General features: G+C 44.1%; 1 protein-coding gene across 1 annotated transcript in view; it reads right to left on the reverse strand.

The window, feature by feature from the left end:
- The window catches only part of BOC (BOC cell adhesion associated, oncogene regulated), a 97,098-nt gene extending 78,856 nt beyond the window's left edge, over nucleotides 1-18,242 (reverse strand). Inside the window, exon 1 of the mRNA XM_006902991.1 lies at nucleotides 17,909-18,242. Within this exon, the coding sequence (XP_006903053.1) occupies nucleotides 17,909-18,242 (334 nt within the window). The remainder of the gene's footprint in view (nucleotides 1-17,908) is intronic.
- Nucleotides 18,243-18,464: the final 222 nt, after the last annotated feature.

Below are 18,464 nucleotides of genomic sequence, written 5' to 3' on the forward strand. Positions count from 1 at the left end.
TCTAGAAGACAGATGTAAGGAGGGTGACTTTGCGGTGAAGGCTGGATTTGGTCAGGAAGATGAGTTCCACATAGACACAGTTGAGTAATTCAGGGTTAGACCAGAAGACAGGGGGAATAGAGGGCTCTCATGACTCCATGACTAACAAGAGCAGTAAGGACATCTTGCCAGGAGCTTAGTGCCATTTTCTTATGAATTTAAAGGGCTTTAAAGATTGTACTACGTTAGTGCTCACAGAATCTTCAAGAATAAACTGGGGCAGAGTAGTATTAGTCCCCATTACACAGGGGTAACAAGATCGAGCTACTAAAAGGCAGTCCAGAGCTCCCAGTGAGGGTGAGCTAAGTAGGGAAAGAAAAGAAGGAAATGGTATGGGTTGGATCACCAACAACTATGATCCAAAAAGGGAGCTTTCAAGAAGTCTTATTCCTCCCCTACTGAATGCTGGTAGCCTCATCGTGACATTTCGCCTCACCTCTCTGTTTATTCCAAACAGGAAGTAATGGATGCCATTATATATGTCTTTGCTCCCCTATGTTGCCATTGACTTTATTCAGTTTGCCCCTTTTTTCTTTAGCCTTGAAATTTTTAGCTTGGTTCAAAGGGAGCGATCTGCTCAAAACACACTCCCCTTTCATTCATATACACCTTTCTGTAACTGTGGTCTGAGTAAGGAGTTGCACTACCAATCCAAAGACATGGTTCGAATTCACCAGCTGTTCCAGGGAAGAAAAATGGCCAATCTCTTACTGTGTTATTTACAGCCTCTGAAAACCTGCCCCAGGGTCAGTTATGGGTTGGTACCAGCTGGATAGCACATAACAATAACTGTGGTCCGGAGTTAGAGTGGAGATGGAAGAATTACTCTTCTAAAAATCCATCACACCATTTACCCCAAGAGAATCTCAGTGTTCAGAGTGATGAGTGAGTGTTCTGAATATTATAGGTCCTGCCACCAAGCTCCCAAGGAATTTTAGCTTAAGAGGCTGACCCAAGAAAGAAGTACCTCTTGGCAAGGAAAATGTTCTCAGTCCCTTTGCACCTAATTGAGCTTCCTCCCTAATGACCACAAAACAGGCCCCAAGCGCTCAATCACTTCCAGGGCTCAACACAGACACCACTGGAAAATGGGCAGGGCTGGAAGCGGCGACTTCCCACAGCTGAGGGGCCTGTGGCCGGCCACCGGATGTGGGGTGCACAGGAGTGCTGCCGGCCTGAGGAGCACGCTCCACCACAGCTCCCTCTGCAGCTCCCAAGCAAGTTAAACAAACTACTGAGGAGGAAGGCAAACAGTGCCATGTGCTCCTCCCGTCTTTATATTTAGTACGGGGATGGGAAGGTCTGCACAGCTGACACGGCCAGATGTGGAACCAAAACACAGGTCGCCCCTGACAGCTTACTAACCAGGCCTGCTCTGCACAGGACGACACAGGGCCACAGGGTTATGGACCCTCACGGCTCCAGTCAGGCGGGTCCCCAGGCTCCAGCTTCCCTACTGGAAGTGTGTGGAGGCCAAGTGCTGAGAAGCTTGTCTATCTGCTGGGAGGAGACTACCGAGGTTGCTTCCCCAGCTTCTGAGAGGCTGCTTATGTTGAGCTGAGAGGTGTTTTTAGCACAACTTCTGGGTTACATTTTTTACCTTTTTGAGCACATGACCTCTTAAGATCTTTATGCCTATTTTCAACTTTCCCCGGGGTGATTCATAGCCTCTGAAAAACCACTGGAGGATCACCTATGAGTTGGTTCTGACTCAACAGCACCTAACAACAAGCACCTTAGTTTCTGAATCTAGACACCCAGTAAAAATTTGTTTGCTGTTATTTTTAGGTGATGTAAACCCTGACTCAAGCAACTCTATGAACAACTGATTGAAACCTTGCCAGAGCACAATCTCCTCCATGCTCAAGCCTACTGTCACAGTCAAAATACTCAGGTCAACTATGATGTCACAGCTATTCCCTGCTAGGTGGATGTCCAAACAGCCTTTACATTCACCAGTAGCAGAGATCATCTGCGTCTCTAGACACCGAGCACAGAGCCTGGCTGCCTTTTGGCTTAGTTATAAGGAGTGGCACTTGCAACCCAAAAGCACACAGTTCAAATCCACCAGCAACTCTGCAGAAGAAAGATGGGAATCTCCTCCTATACTATTCACAGCCTCTGAAAATCCCCTGGAGGGTGAGCTATGAGTTAGATGTGATTTGAGGGCATATAACAACAAGTCTTCATGTGTATTTGGACCTAAACTACTCTAAAATTCATCCCAGGTCCTATAGAGCCCTGGCTGATGATTCCACGTAGGAGCTGGGATGAATTTGAGAATAGTTTGAAGTGGTTTGATTGGGCTCTACACAACTCCAACTCAGCAACCACACTGAAGGAGGGGAGTACCTAAATGGATGGCCCAGGCGCACGTGGGAAATCCCAGAGGAAGAACTAGACTACTAGCTCTTGATAACAGAAAGAACAGGTTGGGCTTCTCTATCTTCCCTAACTCTGCCTCATACATTATGAGGCATAAAGGAGATATTTAAAGAATTTTTTCTTAAGTGATAATTGGAGGGCATTGGTGGTCCAGTAGAGGAATTCTTGTCTTCCATGTAGAAGACTCGAGTTTTGATTCTTGATTATTGTAGCTCGTTTGCAGTCATCACCCATCTTTCAGTGGAAGCTTGCAGGTTGCTATGATTTCAGTGGAACATCTAGATTAAGACAGACTAGAAAGGCTTGGCAATTACTTCTGAAAAACAGTCCATGAAAAACCAATGGGTCACAATTGGTCTCATCTATAACTAATCGTGAGACTGGAACTGAGCAGCATGTTTGCCCCTCTGTGCACAGAGTCACCACAGATCAAGGGTCAACTGGACAGCAGCTGATAATTACAGCATGTGATGAATGAGAAGGGCAGAGAGGGTTCACTGTTATATTCAACTTGCAGGGGGAAAACTGGACATTCTTGAAGTCAAATCCCCTTGGAAAAGAGAGAAAGAATAGGGGGTGGGGGAGTGTCATAACATAACACAATGCTTCATCATTTTTCTAAAACACTCTTAATATATTAAAATTCTCAGTACTTCTTTATATGCCCCCATAGACCTATAGTCTAGAAGGCTATTTTTTTTATATAGATCAATATAGAATTTTTTCATTTTGATGTAAAATCTTATGACTTTAGATTCATGAGAATGGTGAAAATATTTCTGAGCAACTATTATGTACCAGAGATACACTGGTCCAGTGGTAAGGAAGTGTCCTACCAATCCAAAGGCAAATGGTTCATATCCAACAGTTTCTTTATGACAAAAAGGTGAGCAATCTCCTCCTGTGCAATTTATTGCCTCTGAAAACCCACTGGAGGGTCAACTATGGGTTGATTCCAACTCAACATTACATCATAACAACAACATCATATAACAGATACTATTCTAAAGACAATAAGGAACAGAGCAAATGTCTTAATATTCTGGATCGTTGTTTCTAGAAGGAAGCAGGTTATAAAACTCTCCAGCAGGTTTTCAGAGGCAGTTAATCCAATGGGAAGAGACTGCCCATCCTTCTCCCACAGAGCAGCTGGTGGTCTCAAACTGTGTGCTTTTGGGATTGCAGCACAGTTTCTTGCTACTAGGCCACTGTGTGTGTGTGTGTGTGTGTGTGTGTGTGTGTGTGTGTGTGTGTGTATGTCAGAAGGTAGAAACACTGAAGACAAAGCAATTAGGCTGAAGAGAAAGAGTACAATAGTGGGGTAATCTTGGGTAAAGGTTTAAGACTGATAAGGGTAAAAACTACCTCACAAATAAAAATTAAGCAAGGATTAAGAGGAAGTAGCCTAATTTATTTGTCTTCAGTGTTTCCCCCTTCTGACTTAAGAGGAACTAAGGGAACTCTGGTGGCCTCGAGGTAAGAAGCTGCATTGCAATCCCAGGAAAAAGTGGTTCAAATCCACCAGTAGCTCTGTGAGAGAAAGATAGGCAATCAGTGCCACTTTCTACCTCTTTATCCTTCTCAGCTGCCTAACCCTAGAAATAACTTTCCATTTCATTCTGCTTCCCATTGTTTTCATAACAACAGAAACCATCTCCTGATAGCTCAATATGCATCCCACATGCTTACTAAGAGCTATCATGCATTGTTTTCTGCAACAATCATAAAAAAACTGTCCAAGGTCACAACTGTACCAACAAACAGGTCACAAATGACCCATAACTGACCCTTTAGTGGGTTTTCAGAGGAAGTAAAGTGCAGGGGAAGAGACTGCCCTTCTTTCTCCAGCGGAGCAGCTGGTAGATTTAACCATGAACCTTTGCAATGACAACACAACTCCTTATCACTAAACCACTGACAAAGCCAGGGTTCACTCTCAAACCCATCTGGTTCCAAAGCCTACCTTTTAACTAGGATGGCACAGAACCTCAACTCTGGCAGTGACCCAGCAATTCTGTTTCCTACAGGAATATCCATTTTCCCCGGCAATTCCCTTCAGTTGTTTGTCCTCTCAATGGGCGCTTTAATAACTCCCCAGACTCCTATACCTTCCTATCTCAGAAAGATTGTTGACCAGAATCTTCTTGATACAGCATCTTTTTTTTCTCCAGTATATCTCAAGACCTTCGTCACCTCTTTGCACAGGGAGGAAAAGGCAGCTTGTCTGGGGGGAATCGAGGAAGGTGTCTGGCAATAGGAACAAAACACCTTCACTCCAGATTCCTGCTCTTAGAAAATAAAAACACAACCACAGGAGAAGACACATTCCTGAAGCCCAGCCTCTGACCCCTGACCCACTTCACAACATTTCTTATCTCTTGAAGATGCCAGGGATATTTGAATCTAAAGCTTTTCCTGTGTCAATTCACTGTATCCTCATAGTACTCTGAGGAACAGCTTGCATGACTTCCTTCTAGCTACTCAACTATCTGGTCACTTACTTATATACTTAAACCAGGATGTATGATGGTTCAGTGGTAGAATTTTTGCATTTCATGCAGGAGACCTGAGTTCAATTCCTGGCCAGTACACCTCATGGGCATCCACCACTGGTCTGTCAGTGGAGACTTTGCCTGTTGGCACGATGCTTCAGCAGAGCTTCTGAACTAAGATGGACATGGAAGAAAGGAGATCAGACCCAAAAATCAGCCAGTGAAAACCCTATGGATCACAGTACCAACCACAGGGCTGGCACAGAACCAGAAGGGTATCCTTCTGTTGTTGGTGAGGTGACCATGAGTCAAGAGTCAATGCAAAGACCACCAGCAGCAAAGCCAGGTGCCCTGTCCCTCCCAACTCATGACTCCCTGGCTTTAGGCTTCCTACGTTTATTTTAAAAACAAAACAAGGTAACTGTATGTTACTCCTGGTCATATCTTCAGCTCTCTCCTTAACAAGTCAAGAGAGGTCTGTCTCACTCTTCTGCAGGTAACTGCCTGCCAGATTCTTTTTTGCTGGCTGCCCAATGAATATTTGCCTGGAAGGGACCATTCCCTGTCAGTTACCTGTCTGTCAAAACTGCTACTTCCTTCCCCAGGGTATTTTTCTGTGCAAGCTGCCACGTCTCCTGACGAGGAAAAGTGTCTGCTGGTCCCAACACCTTCTCCTTCTCCACTCCCACCGTGGGTGCAGAAGACCTGCTTGATCAGACTTGCAGAGATCTTAGCAGGAAATGGATTCAACAGACAGCGAAAATGGAAGCAGAGCTGCAGGAGAGCCAACTCAGATAATGTCCAGGGGGGACAGAGGGGGACAGGAATCAAAAGGCACAAAACATGTGCAATCAGATGCAAGGTAGATGCAGCTTTCACCTCACAACTGCCTTCCCAGGACAAAGGCTGGCTTCCCTCATGCTGCTGCTGCTAATCCATGCATAACTGGAAGGTTTTAAACTGGGTCCTTAAGGCAAGCATCAAAATGTCCCTGGTCCCACGCCTTCTGCAGTAAACACGTTAAGTCTGCCTCACTTTCAGTAAGCTAGGTTGTGTCATCTCTATCACACAGGTTGTTACTGAGTTTTCTTCCAATCCTAAGGCCATATTCTTCTTCATAAAAGTCAGCCTCCTGAACTTTTTGCTCAGTATACAGAATGAATAGATATGGAAAAAGTATATAAACCCGACATAACACCTTTCTTAATTTTAAACAGTGCAGTGTCCCCTTGCTCTTTTCTGACAACAGCTTTTTGGTCTACGTCTAGGTCTTATATGAACATAATTAAGGGTGCTAGGATTCTCATTCTTCTCAAGGTGAGCCACAGTTTGTTACTATCCACACAGCCAAATGTCTTTGCATAGTAAATAAAGCACAAATAGGCCTTCTTCTGGTATTCTCTGCCTTCAGCCAGGATCCATCTAACTTTAGCAATGATATTCCTGGTGCCCGAGTCCCTATGAGTTGTAGTTGATGGCAACAACAATAACAATCCCGGGCCTTACATTTCCCTTTTTTTTAATCTTCTTTGGGTTTTGGAGTTAAACAGACCAGCTATAAAATCTTGGCTTTGCCACTTACCAGCTTGATACTCAGAACAAGTCCCTACAATAACTTACACTACAGTTTCCTTATCTGCAGAGTGTGATAATAATACACATCTTTACAGGATTGCTGTGGGGCAGGGGCGCTGATAGATTAATACTTGCAGTGCTTAGCACTGTGCTTTTACACAGGAGGTGCTCTAAATGGCAGTTGTTAGTATTCTTTCCACCAGTGTGGAGAATCCACAGAAGCCAGACAGGGCTGCATTTGCACAAAGATGGTCTAGTCTTGGTCTGCTCTTCAGCTTTACTGTGGATGCCCTGAGCACGTGTGGAGGGGAGAAAGGTACTTTCAAAGGCTGGGCCATGTGCTTTGCTTCTCTGCCTGACAAGTGAGAATAGTAATTTCCCACCCCCCTCATATGATGAGGGGTGTCAGCTACTATTGCATGCTCACCCTCCTGGGAGGGAGTGAGGTTCACCACACAAGTATGAGGCTTCAATGGTAAAATCAGAGTAACAAAAATGAACTCGTGTACAATACTGCCTTTAGGCAACCTGTTCAATTCTTTTCACCCACACTCCAGACCTCTGTGGTGTTTCAGTAACAAGGAGATTGGCTGCTGATGTGAAACCCACCTATAGAAAGCCACCTTGTTGTTCCCCTTTGGGGAGGACTGCTGAGCCCCTCCACCCCTCCTTTCTCCCATTGTCAAAGACCACCCAGTGAAACTTGCTGGCAAACTGCCACAGTCCAGAGAGGCTCAGGCCAGGCCGACCCGCTCAGCCTCACTCCCTACAACAGAAGGCTACAGAATGAAAGCTCTGACTGGGGGGCTTTCACCTGGAGCTGGCTCTGCCTTCCCAGATGGCAGACCACCAAAGGTATTAATACAGGAGCACTGTGATTGTTTCCGAGGCACCTAAGTGGGAAGACTCATTAGAATCCAATTCTTGGCCGTAATACAGTAGGTCCTTACACAACTCCTGCACTACAAAACATCCATTCATATTGACAGAGGTAAACAGCAATGTCTTTCCATTCCTTTATGTGGTCTTACTTGCAAAAGTAAGAAAAACAAAACCAAGTCTGTCTGGAGGAATTGCCACCAGCTTGCTCCTTAGAGGCAAGGATGGTGAAACTTTATCTCACACATTTGGGCATGCTGTCAGGAGACACCAGTCCTTGAAAAAGACATCCTGCTGGAAAAGGCTAGTGAACAGGAGTTCTTGGACAAAAGGGACTGACACAGAGACAGTAATAGCAGGTTTGATCATATAAGAAGTGGTGGGGATGGTGCAGGGTAGGACCAGGGTTCAGATCTGTTGTTCACAGGTTTGCAATGAGTCACAGTCAACTTCACGGCACCTAACAACAAAATCTTGCAAAAGAGAGTCTGTCTTCTGACTGATGGTATTGTTAACGCCCTTTACTTGGACACAGCCGTATAAAAACGAAAGAGCTACAGCAACATTACTGCGGGGTGAGATTCATTAGACAGAAAGAGAGAGTCAAATGGGGGAGATGATTTGTGAAATAATTAAAAGCAGCCTTGGCTTTCATAGAAAACTAATAAACCCAGAACCCCCAATTTTCCTCTCCAATTAACTGTGACCCATACCTAATAAACCTGCAGGGATTGTAGTATTAGGTAAGTTCAGACTAGTAAAGGCACTTGTCTGGGATGAATCTGAAGAAATAATGGCAGAGCTGGGGAAGGTGGGAAGCTTGTCTTCAAGAGTGTCCAGTTCTAGCCCCCATAGCATCCTCTTTTCCACCTTCCCTGTAGCTCCCACCCTGGGTGAGATTTCCATTCACAGCAGCCAAAGGTACTAGGCAACGGGAGAGTCCAAAGACTCTTACTTGTCTCGAAAATAAATAGTCCCTTATTGGCACCATGTGGATCACTTTAGAGTTAAGGGAATCCATGGCAGGCAGGAGGAGAACAGAGGGCAGATGGAACTGAAAGGTAAAAAGTTGAATTCAAGCATGTGTTTCTAGAATTAGCAGCTAAAACCTGATATAGAAATTTGAAAAATTTTACCTATTTCTCCCTGCCTTCCTGCCCTCAAAAGCAATTCAATAACTGATTCAGAGAGTTGTCTAAGCCCCAGAGATCTGAGATTCTGCATTCAGTTTAAATAGTCCAGGTTTTAACTTTTCTAAGTTTAAAACAAACAAACACATCCCACTGGTCTTGAATAAGAAACACACTCCTTAGAAAAATCAACTGTATTAAGATTAAAGTGGCATCATTTATCCAGGACAGAAGGATTTCATGAAACAAGAACAAGAGGCAATGTTCATGAAGGAGGAAGTTCAAGCTGCTCTGAAGGACTTGGCAAAAATTAAGACCCCCAGGAATTGACAGCATATCAATTGACATATTTCAACAAAACAGATGTTTCCCTGGACATGCTTACCAGGTTGTGCAAAGAAATCAGGTTGTGTCCAAGAGGACACCTACCTGGTCAAGTGACTAGAAGAGATCCATATTTACTTCCATTCCAAAAAAAGGTGATCTGACAGTGTGTGCAAATTATCAAACAATATCATTAATATCACATGTGAGCAAGATCTTGCTGAAGATTATCCCAAACTGACAAGAACAGCACATCAACAGAGAACTGTCAGATGTGCAGGCTGTGTTTAGAAGAGGCTGTGGCACTAGGGATATTATAGCCAATGTTAGCTGGATCTTAGCTGAAAGCAGAAAGTACAAGAGGAATGTTTATCTGTCTTTCATTGACTATGCAAAGGCATTTGACTGTGTGGATCACAACAAATTGTGGCTAACCTTGAGAAGAAAGAGAATTCCAAAACACTTGCTTGTGTTTATGTGAAACCTATACTTGGACCAGGAGGCAGTTGTCAGAACAGAGCAAGGAAATACTTCATGATTCAAAATCAGGAAAAGTGTACGCCAAGGATGTATCTTATCTCCCTATCATTTCAATCTATATAAAGAACAGATCATCCAGGAGTCTGGACTTTATGAGGAAGAATGTGGCATCAGGATTAAAGGAAGATTCATCAACAACCTGCATTATGCAGATGACATACCCTTGCTTGTTGAAACTAAGGAGAACCCGAGGCATCTGCTGCAGAACATCAAGGACTACAGCCTTCAATATGGATTAAAGCTCATCATCAAGAAAACAAAAATTCTCACCACTGGGCCAATTGGCAGCATCAAGACAGAGATGAAACTGAGATTGTTAACATGTTGCCGCACACTTTTAAAATTGACCGCAGTGCTTAGAAACACATTTGCTGTCATTTGCGGCAACGTGTTAACAGCTTCAGCCAGCTTGGCTTCACAATTAACACTTTTGGTACCAACAGTCAGGAAATCAAAAGATGAATTGCATTGGGAAAATCTAGCATCAAGGGAGTCTCCAGAGTACTGAAGAGCAATGATATCAGTCTGGAGACTAAGGTGTGCCTGATCCAAGCCATGGTCTTTGCAATTACTTGCTGTACATTAGAGAGCTGGACAATGACCAAAGATGACAAAAGGTGAATCAATGCCTTTCAGGTGTGGTGCTAGAGAAGAGTATTGGGCATACCATGGATTGCCAAGAGAACTAACAGGTCTGTCCTGGAGAGGATGAAATCAGTATGCTCCTTGGAAGCAACGATTTTAAAGCTTTGTCTCACATGCTTTAGGCATGTTGCCAGGAGTGACAAATCCTTGGAGAAGGACATCATACTTGGAAGGGTGGAGGGCAGGAAGACTCCAGAAAAGATAATGGAGTAGGTGTGTCAGAGACAATGAAATTGGCTCAAGATAGAGCAAAATTCAGAGCTGTTGTACGTAAGGTTGCTATGCATCATAAGCGACTCGATGACACATCACAACAACAGAGCTCACAAAGTGGAAAGGGAAAGAAAGATGGAGGAATGGAACAGGAAACACAGGAAGTGGGAAGAGGGCTGCTGCAACACGGGAAGTATAGTCAATATTACAGAAGATAATATTATGAACTACTGAATGAAAAATCAACTTGCTCTGTACACTTTCACTCAAAGTACAACTTTAAAAGTTTTTGTGTTTTGGGTTTTGTTTTCTTTTTTTATTTTTTTAAAAAAGAAAAAGGAATACTTAAGCCTATAATCCTCTGAGCAGAGTCATCATGTGGCAACAATTGTTAAATGCTTGACTACTAACTGAAAGGCTCTGGTAAAACCCATCTAGAGGTGACTCTGAAGAAAAGCCTTCCTGATCTGCTTTCAAAGGGTCAGAACCATGAAAACCCTATGGACTTCTATTCTGACGTACATGGAGTTGGGGCAGGTCCAATGGCAAAGGGCTTAGTTTATTATCCAGCAAGGACGAGTGAGTTTCGATGTAGAACATAATGAAAAACATACACAGGCAGAGGTAGAACACTTCAGTACTGCCTGTTCCCCCTCTGCGTTTAAGACTCAGCGGGAGATTCTGCATCTCCTCCCTCCTGAAATGTTTCTTCATTGACCCAGTTCAAGCATGTCAGTTCTACCATTTGTACAGCATTCTGCACATCCCCTCCCTTCCGTAATGGAATCCTGCATGGCATGGGCTCTGCTATTGATCTCAGTCAGCCCATGTGGTGATGCCAAGCACACACCGGGACTCAATAAAAGTTTGTTGACAGGATGAAGGCTCCACCCTACACATATTCAGCACCTCTAACTTGCCCAGTACTGTCCACATCCATTCTGGAGAAGAATGATCTTTCCTTTGCCATACTTTCCACTCAATTGCTTTTGGGTTATTTCGTCTTCAATCCTACTCACTTTATCCAGATGAAGTGCTTTCCCATTACTATGAAGAGAACAACTGAGGTTTTCGTCAGCATTTTCTCTGGCAATTGAATCAGGTTGCCTGTGTGCTATTAGCTATTGTCTTTCCACTAGAATTTCCCTTTACTGCCCAGTAAGTCAATCCTACACATCAAAGACATGCTTTGAAGATAAGGCCAAATTCACCATTAGGAAAAGTGAAAATTATTTCCCTCCTTTATTTTAGAAGATGGGAAGAAGTGGAATCTCTTTGATTTTTGTCAGATAAACACTGTCCAAGTACATCAGACCACAAGGCATTATCTGTAATACCATACACAGAGACACTGAACACAGGGTTTTCCTCACCCAAATCTAAAAAAGGACTTTTCCACAGCAAATAGTTTGTAGCCCATGGTCCTGCCATAGTTTACTTCAAGAGGAGCTTGTTCACCCAGCCATCCCATTACAGTGAACTTCCACAGGTTTGGACTAAGAGAGTTTGCTAATTACTATTGATTCCATAGATTCCAATTCAAAGTAACCCTATGTGTGTGAGAGTAGAAGCTCTATGGAGTTTTCAGTGGTTGATTTTTCAGGCCTTTGCTAGGCCTTTGGTAAAGGGATACCTCTGAGTGGACTTGGATATCTATCCTTCCCGTCAACACCAGAGTACATTAATCATCTGCATCCCCAGGGGCCAAAAGAGTACCTAGAATTAACCTAACATTTTCTCCACATTTCATTGAAAATTGTACCCTTCCGAACACTAATGGATGAGAAGGACTATCCTCAAGAGGCAACAGTAAATATGATAACTTGGCTGGCAAGTAGGCCAGAGTGATTAAGCTGTGAGCAGAAAACCTCACCTGCTTCCTTTACTTCATTACTGCTACCTTCAGACGGTGTGAATGCCGGCAGGATGTCACAGGTCATAGGTTCCAGGAAGCTTGTTTTCAGACTGAAGAAAAAGAGAAGTATTTTTGAGAAGTCTATTGAACAACTTAATAAAACAAACAGTTCTGAAGTCTTTGCTTTTTATAAGATACATTGCTATAAACATAGTAATTCCTTATTACTCCATTTTATAAATAAGAAAATAGAAGAGAAGCAATTTTTCTAAGGTCACGTGGCTATGGTTAGTTGCTGTCAAGTAGATTTTGATTCACAGTAACCCCATGTATGCAGAGCAAAACCACTCCATAGGGATTTCATGTCCTTTTGGCCTGACTTCCAAAACCCCTGCAGAAGAATTTGAAGCATCAACCTTGAGGTTAGCAGATAGCACCTAACTATCTGGTTTCTGAGGCTATGTGGCTTAATAGGAGGAAGCTACACATCTTTCTCTTAGGGAGGAGCTGGTTTTTAACTGCTGGAGGCTCAAGTTCACGGTTCACACTAGCAAAGGTCTGTGGTTTGAATCTACCTCCTACTCAAGAGGGACAAAGATGGATAACTCCTCCCTCAAAGATTTATAGCTTTGGAAACCTGACAGAGGGTCATTATGAGTCCGAATTGACTTAAAGGCAGTTAGAAATCTTTACAGGTGGACATTTCCAGGTCTTTGTCCTGTATATCTGTTGAGTGAGTTCAAACCACCATTCGGTTAGCCACTTTGCACTCAACCATTATGTCACCAGAGCCCCTGAAAGGTCTTAAGACTAACAGAAACCCAACAAAACCCACTGCCATCAAGTTGACTGCAACTCCCAGTGATCCTGTAGGACAGGGTAGAACTTTCTCTGTAGAGCGGCTGAGGTTGTCATCTTCATGGGATTCTCTGATAGGTGGTTTTCAACTATCAACTTTTCATGAAACAGCCAAATGTTTAGCAACTAGGACTGCCAGGCTCCCTGGTGGAATGGAAACACTCAAAGGATTAAGGATAATGGTTATATGTAAAACTTTTGATACACTTACAAAACCATTATCTATGAGCTCAGCAGCCCACTTTCATTAGTGGTCACCAAATATTTCTCAAGAATACATTCTAATCAGACATCATACATAGCAAGGGGCAGGCCTCACACATAGTAAGGTGTGGAAGGGATACATTATATGGCCACTGCTAACCAAAAGATCAGACATTCAAACCCAATAGCTGCTCTGCTGCAGCTCCATGTGCCAAGATTTACAGCCTCAGGAACCAGATGGAAGGTCTCCATGAGATAGACTTGACTTTATGGTAGTAGATTTGGGCATACATAGTAAAGTAGGCTGACGGGGAGGGTATCTGGGGTGATAAGGCAGCAAGCAAAGAACGAACGTAGAAAATGCTGCTAGAGTGAGCTACTAAGTACACAAGACTCGAGCAAAGGGCTCCTGTTGTGTTGCTGTGTACAACAGAGTCAGGACCAACCCACAGCTGACCCTCCAGGTGGTTTTCGGAGGTAGTTCATGACATGGGAGGAGACTGCCTGTCTTTCTCCCACAGAGCAGCTTGTTAATTTGAACTGTGTACCTTTAGGTTGCCAGTGCAACTCCTTACCACTAGGTTACCAGAGCTCCCTAAAGGATTCTTAGTGAGAGATTATTATGAAGAGGGGACAGAGCTATGTAATAGGGCTAGAGAATTTGAATTTTTACTAAAGACTGATTTTAGATGGGTAGCCTATTTGTGAAGAATTGTGCTGCTAACCCAAGAGCAGGGGTTTTGAATCCACTAGTTGCTCCACCAGGAAAAAATGGGCAATCTCCTCCATGTGATTTACAGCTTCTGAACACCTGCTGGAGTGTCAGCTATGACTCAGTTCCTACTGGAAGGTTCATAACAACAGTAATTTGACTATGTCATAGGACTAGTGGAGGAGGTGATGGGGAGTCTGTAGGAAACCCAGTCGGAGATTAGAAGCAGCTGACGAGAGAATAAGCAAGCATGGTGGCTGAATGCATGGGAAAGATGGGGGAGATGGATGGAATAAGAAGAAAAGTTGGCAATCAATTGAGCACTCTTGGCCAGCTTGGGGAAAGCATCTAACTCTGTGGAAGTATAGACACAGGAACTGATGAGATTGGTGGGCCGAGTTAGTGTGCATGGAGTTTACACGCAGAGCTAGGGCTCCAGCCTAAATTTCTGAATCCAAAAGGCAGTGCCACTTGAGATGGATTCTTAAGACCTAACTTCCTTCACGTCTCCCTCACCCATTACCAACTCCAATGACTGCAAGGTCCCCCCTCAACATCAAATACTTGATTCAGCCTCATAAGGCATAAAAATATCACATGTTAAATTTGTTTTTGTAGGTCCTTCCTACCAATAGCAAAGTGATTTCTCATCATAGTCATACTCTGGCCCAAGAGGACATTACAGACAGGGACAAAAAGTGAGAGCATTAAATATGGGCTCAAAGCCACTTGTGGCTGCACTCATCTGTAAGGGTTTGGTCAGAAAACCTATAGAAATATTTCAGGGCTCTCTGACTACAAGAATCCATCACATTATCATAACTATGTAAAACATATATGTGCATGTGGATGAATGAAAACAATTTATGTTACACTATAAGATTGTAGGGAGCTCTGTTAGCCTTATAGCAAGGATGTGCACCACAAACCCAAAGGTAGGCTGTTTGAATCCACTAGCTCTCCGCAGGAGAAAGACAGGCAATCTCCTCACATGTGATCTACAGCCTCACCTCTGGAGAGTCAGCTATGAGTCAATTCTGACTCAATGGCACAGAACAACAATATAGGATTCTGAGCAATTTTTGTAGACAGTATTTTATTTGTTAGTAGATGCTTACACAATAAATAAAAATAGGAGTGGTACCATTTTTTTGACTAAGGAAATTTATTCTCTTGGGACAAAGTTCACATTGCATGTGAAGTACATAAATCTTTGTTAAAGTAGAGAAATATCAAGAAGTTCCTTATATAGAGGGATCTGAACTGCCTCAGACTGGTTTAGTATGGTCAAAGAAGCACCATCTAATCTTTTGAAATGCAGGTAAACTGGAACAGTAACTAGAATGGGGAATACTACGGGTGGAAGCTTTCTACAAAAAAGAAATCTTCCTCTTAGAAAACAAGGACAGTGTAAGTTGCATAACATTCACATCTCTTGTCAAGCTGAGTTAAAAATGGGAGTGCCCAGCTCAAGGATGGCAGCTGACTACACCATTTTGAATGTTTGTCATAACTCTCAACAGGCCAAGAGGCCTGGCAATAATCCAATGTCATGCAAGCAGGCTCCTGAAAAGGCTCACCAGGCCTTTTCTGAGTCTCATTCCAGGATTTCTACCTGTAATTTTCCTGTTGTTGTTAGCATTCTGAATCACCTCAATTCTAAAACTGGGGTTGGTTTTTGGTTGTTTTTTCATCACCCATGACAGAATGGATTCTCACCTAGTCAAAGTTGTATTGCTTATGTTAAAGCAAATATATTTTCTCTTAGTCTACTCACGTTATGTGACACATATGTACATCAATGAAATAGATTAAATGTATTTTATAATTTATTTCAGGTACATATTAATGTAAAGTATCACTTTCTTTTCTCTCCATTCCTAATTTCCATTCTCTTCCTCGCACCTATTTTTCTCAGATAACAATGAAACTTCTTGGGGTTTGAAAAAAAAAGAAAGCCAAATACAAATGCACCCTTTGGTCCTAAGTTGATTCTTTCTTAATCAAAGATCACAAAGTACTGGAAAGAAATTTATGCTGGACATTTGGGTCTTCCTCAGCTGTCGTCACAGAAAAGGTCCTTAACTGTGCCAGTGACTTTGCCCAAATCTGAACCCAGACCTCCTTAGAGCCTCACAGAGTAATGTGTTCATAAAATTCATCTTTTGTCCTCCTTTCTTAAACTCTGTGGGGTTCGCTGAGAAGTCAACTGAACTGTTTAATGAGTAAAATCTCCTATTCATTCTGAGGTCATGGAAATCACAGATCAGCTGCTGAAGAGACCTGTGATTCCAAACACTTGAAAAGCCACTTCATAGAAAAGGAAAGACTCTGGACACTCTAAAGACGACCCAAAGAGGCCATAATCACACTCCTTCCCGCAAACTGGCCAACCAACCACCAACTAAGCAGGTTCTTCCCTGTTTCCCACCCTTCTCCCACAGCTGTGGTAAAGGAACCAAGAGCTATCACGGTCAACCTCCACTCCCCAGTAAAGCCAGTAGGCTAGGGTTTGAGTAATATCTCTTAAGTCTCTTGCAATGTTTCTCTTCTAACTTGAAAAAGGGTGAAGGAAAAAAACTCCAAAACCAAAACCCCACTGTCTAAAGTTTCCATCATAAAGGTAGACTTCATAGGTGTGGACAGCATAACCTCTTTCCATAAACTCACTTGCAAAACTCATCTAACAGGAAAATCCTAACTCCCTTGCTGCTTCCACCTCCCCTCTATCCCACTGACCCCAAGTTGCTTGAGGATTACCATGGGAACCTTCTGGGTTTCAATTATCAGACCATTAAAAAGTGCCAATTATGAGACCTCTAAAACATTCCTGGGAAACCAGTTACACACCTCAAAATGGCCAACCTCATGTTCAGATTCACTTTAAGTTCAGAAATCAGGTCTCCACGATGGAAGGGCTGCCCCCGCACCCACCTCAGGCGGACAAGACCATGTTTTAATATTTTCCATGCTGCCCTTTTGAGAAAATGGAGAGTGATTTATTAGCTGTAACCAAAGGGATGAAAAAACCATCACAGAACTGGGCTGCCTGTTAAGGGTCCAGCCACCAAATAAATCAGAAATGTCTGCACATTCAAGAATTTTAAAAGTTGTGCTCATCTGATGGCCCAAGTTTGCAACAAAGAACTAAATGTCAAATATGTCTTGGGCACCTGGGGATGGCACCAGCGGTCTGAACCCAAAAATATCTTTTTCACTCAGTTCACTCAAAGAGGTGACTCTAGGTCAACAAATTTATGCGAACCCATTTGAACTTACTGAGAAGAAATGGGGGAAGCGTAAAGGGGGTGCGGTCAAACACCCCACCACGCCCAGAAAATGCCTGTTTAGGATTGCTGGTGTGCGGTCTGGGTATTCTTAGCTCTGCTGCCACATCTCTGTAGGAACGCAGCAACCTTTCAAGCAACCCTACCACTGCCACCACTACCCAGTCTTTCACTAGTCCCCAAAACAAATCCAAACAAAACTAAACAAAACAATTTCCCAGGGCTCCTGAAACTTCTCCAGACCAAATCTGATGGCTTACAGTCAACCTCTCAAAATTGCTCTCATCATCTGAAAAACCAAACTAACCGAGATCACCCTGAAAATTAAACAGAGCTTCCAAAACCCCAGCTGAATATTTTCCTTCCTCAGTTCCTTGGTCTTCTCCACATCCCCTTCCCACTTGCTCCAGATGTTCATCTCTCCCATCCTCTCTCAGTCACACAAACAAAACCCTGAGGGCACAACCTCAGGAGGATGCTGCACGCGCGCACAGGCACCCGGACACACGCGCAGACACACAGCCTCTTCCCACCGCCCAGTCCCACAGTCACCTCTGGACATTGCAGTCCGGCCTCGCCCTCTCCAGCCCTCCAGCCGGGGATGCTTTTCGGCAGCTGCTCCCCTTCGCTCCTTCATTTTAGTGTGTCCTTTATACAACCATATACTCTTACCATCTAAGCGGCCAAACGGGTATGAGGTAGTTCTGTGGAGTATTAACCAACACCCACATGGGCTTCTCCCCAACACCTGGAGTGACGAGCCGAAGCACCGGTGTCAACTTTCGCAGTTAGATGGAGAAGCTGAGCGGCCCCTTCTCCCATCCGAGAGCCTTCCGGGAATAGCGGGGGCGAAATAACCACGACTTGGTCAAACTTGAGCAGACAAGGAATGGTGTGCAGCAGAGCCCTCGGGCGGGCCACAGTTCCCTGGTGGTGGTGCCCCGGGGAACCGGCCGCCTCTGTGGCCCCAATTTCTCGGGTAGCGGCGCCGGGAGCGCTCGCCTCGGCCGCAGCCTCCAGCCCGAGCCCGGCGCCCAAGCGCGGAGACCGGCTCCCGCGGCCGCGCGTCCCCCACCGGCCATCCGCCCGGTCCGTCCGCGGCATTGCTGGGCCTCCGGCTGCCTCCTCTCCCCACGCCAACACATAAACAAAACTTTTTATGAAAAGAAAACAAACTTCAGCTCCGGAACTCACCTCTGATGCAGCCAGTGGCTGAGTCAGGGCCCCGGGGCCAAGGTAGTGGGGCGCGCAGGGAGAGCCACACGGTGCAGCGCTGCGCGGACAGTCAACACGCACAGTGACACTCGGGGACACACAAAACAGGAC

The sequence above is a fragment of the Elephantulus edwardii genome, unplaced genomic scaffold, assembly GCF_000299155.1.
Source record: "Elephantulus edwardii isolate Elephantulus edwardi_28Jun2011 unplaced genomic scaffold, EleEdw1.0 scaffold00489, whole genome shotgun sequence".
Taxonomy (NCBI): domain Eukaryota; kingdom Metazoa; phylum Chordata; class Mammalia; order Macroscelidea; family Macroscelididae; genus Elephantulus; species Elephantulus edwardii.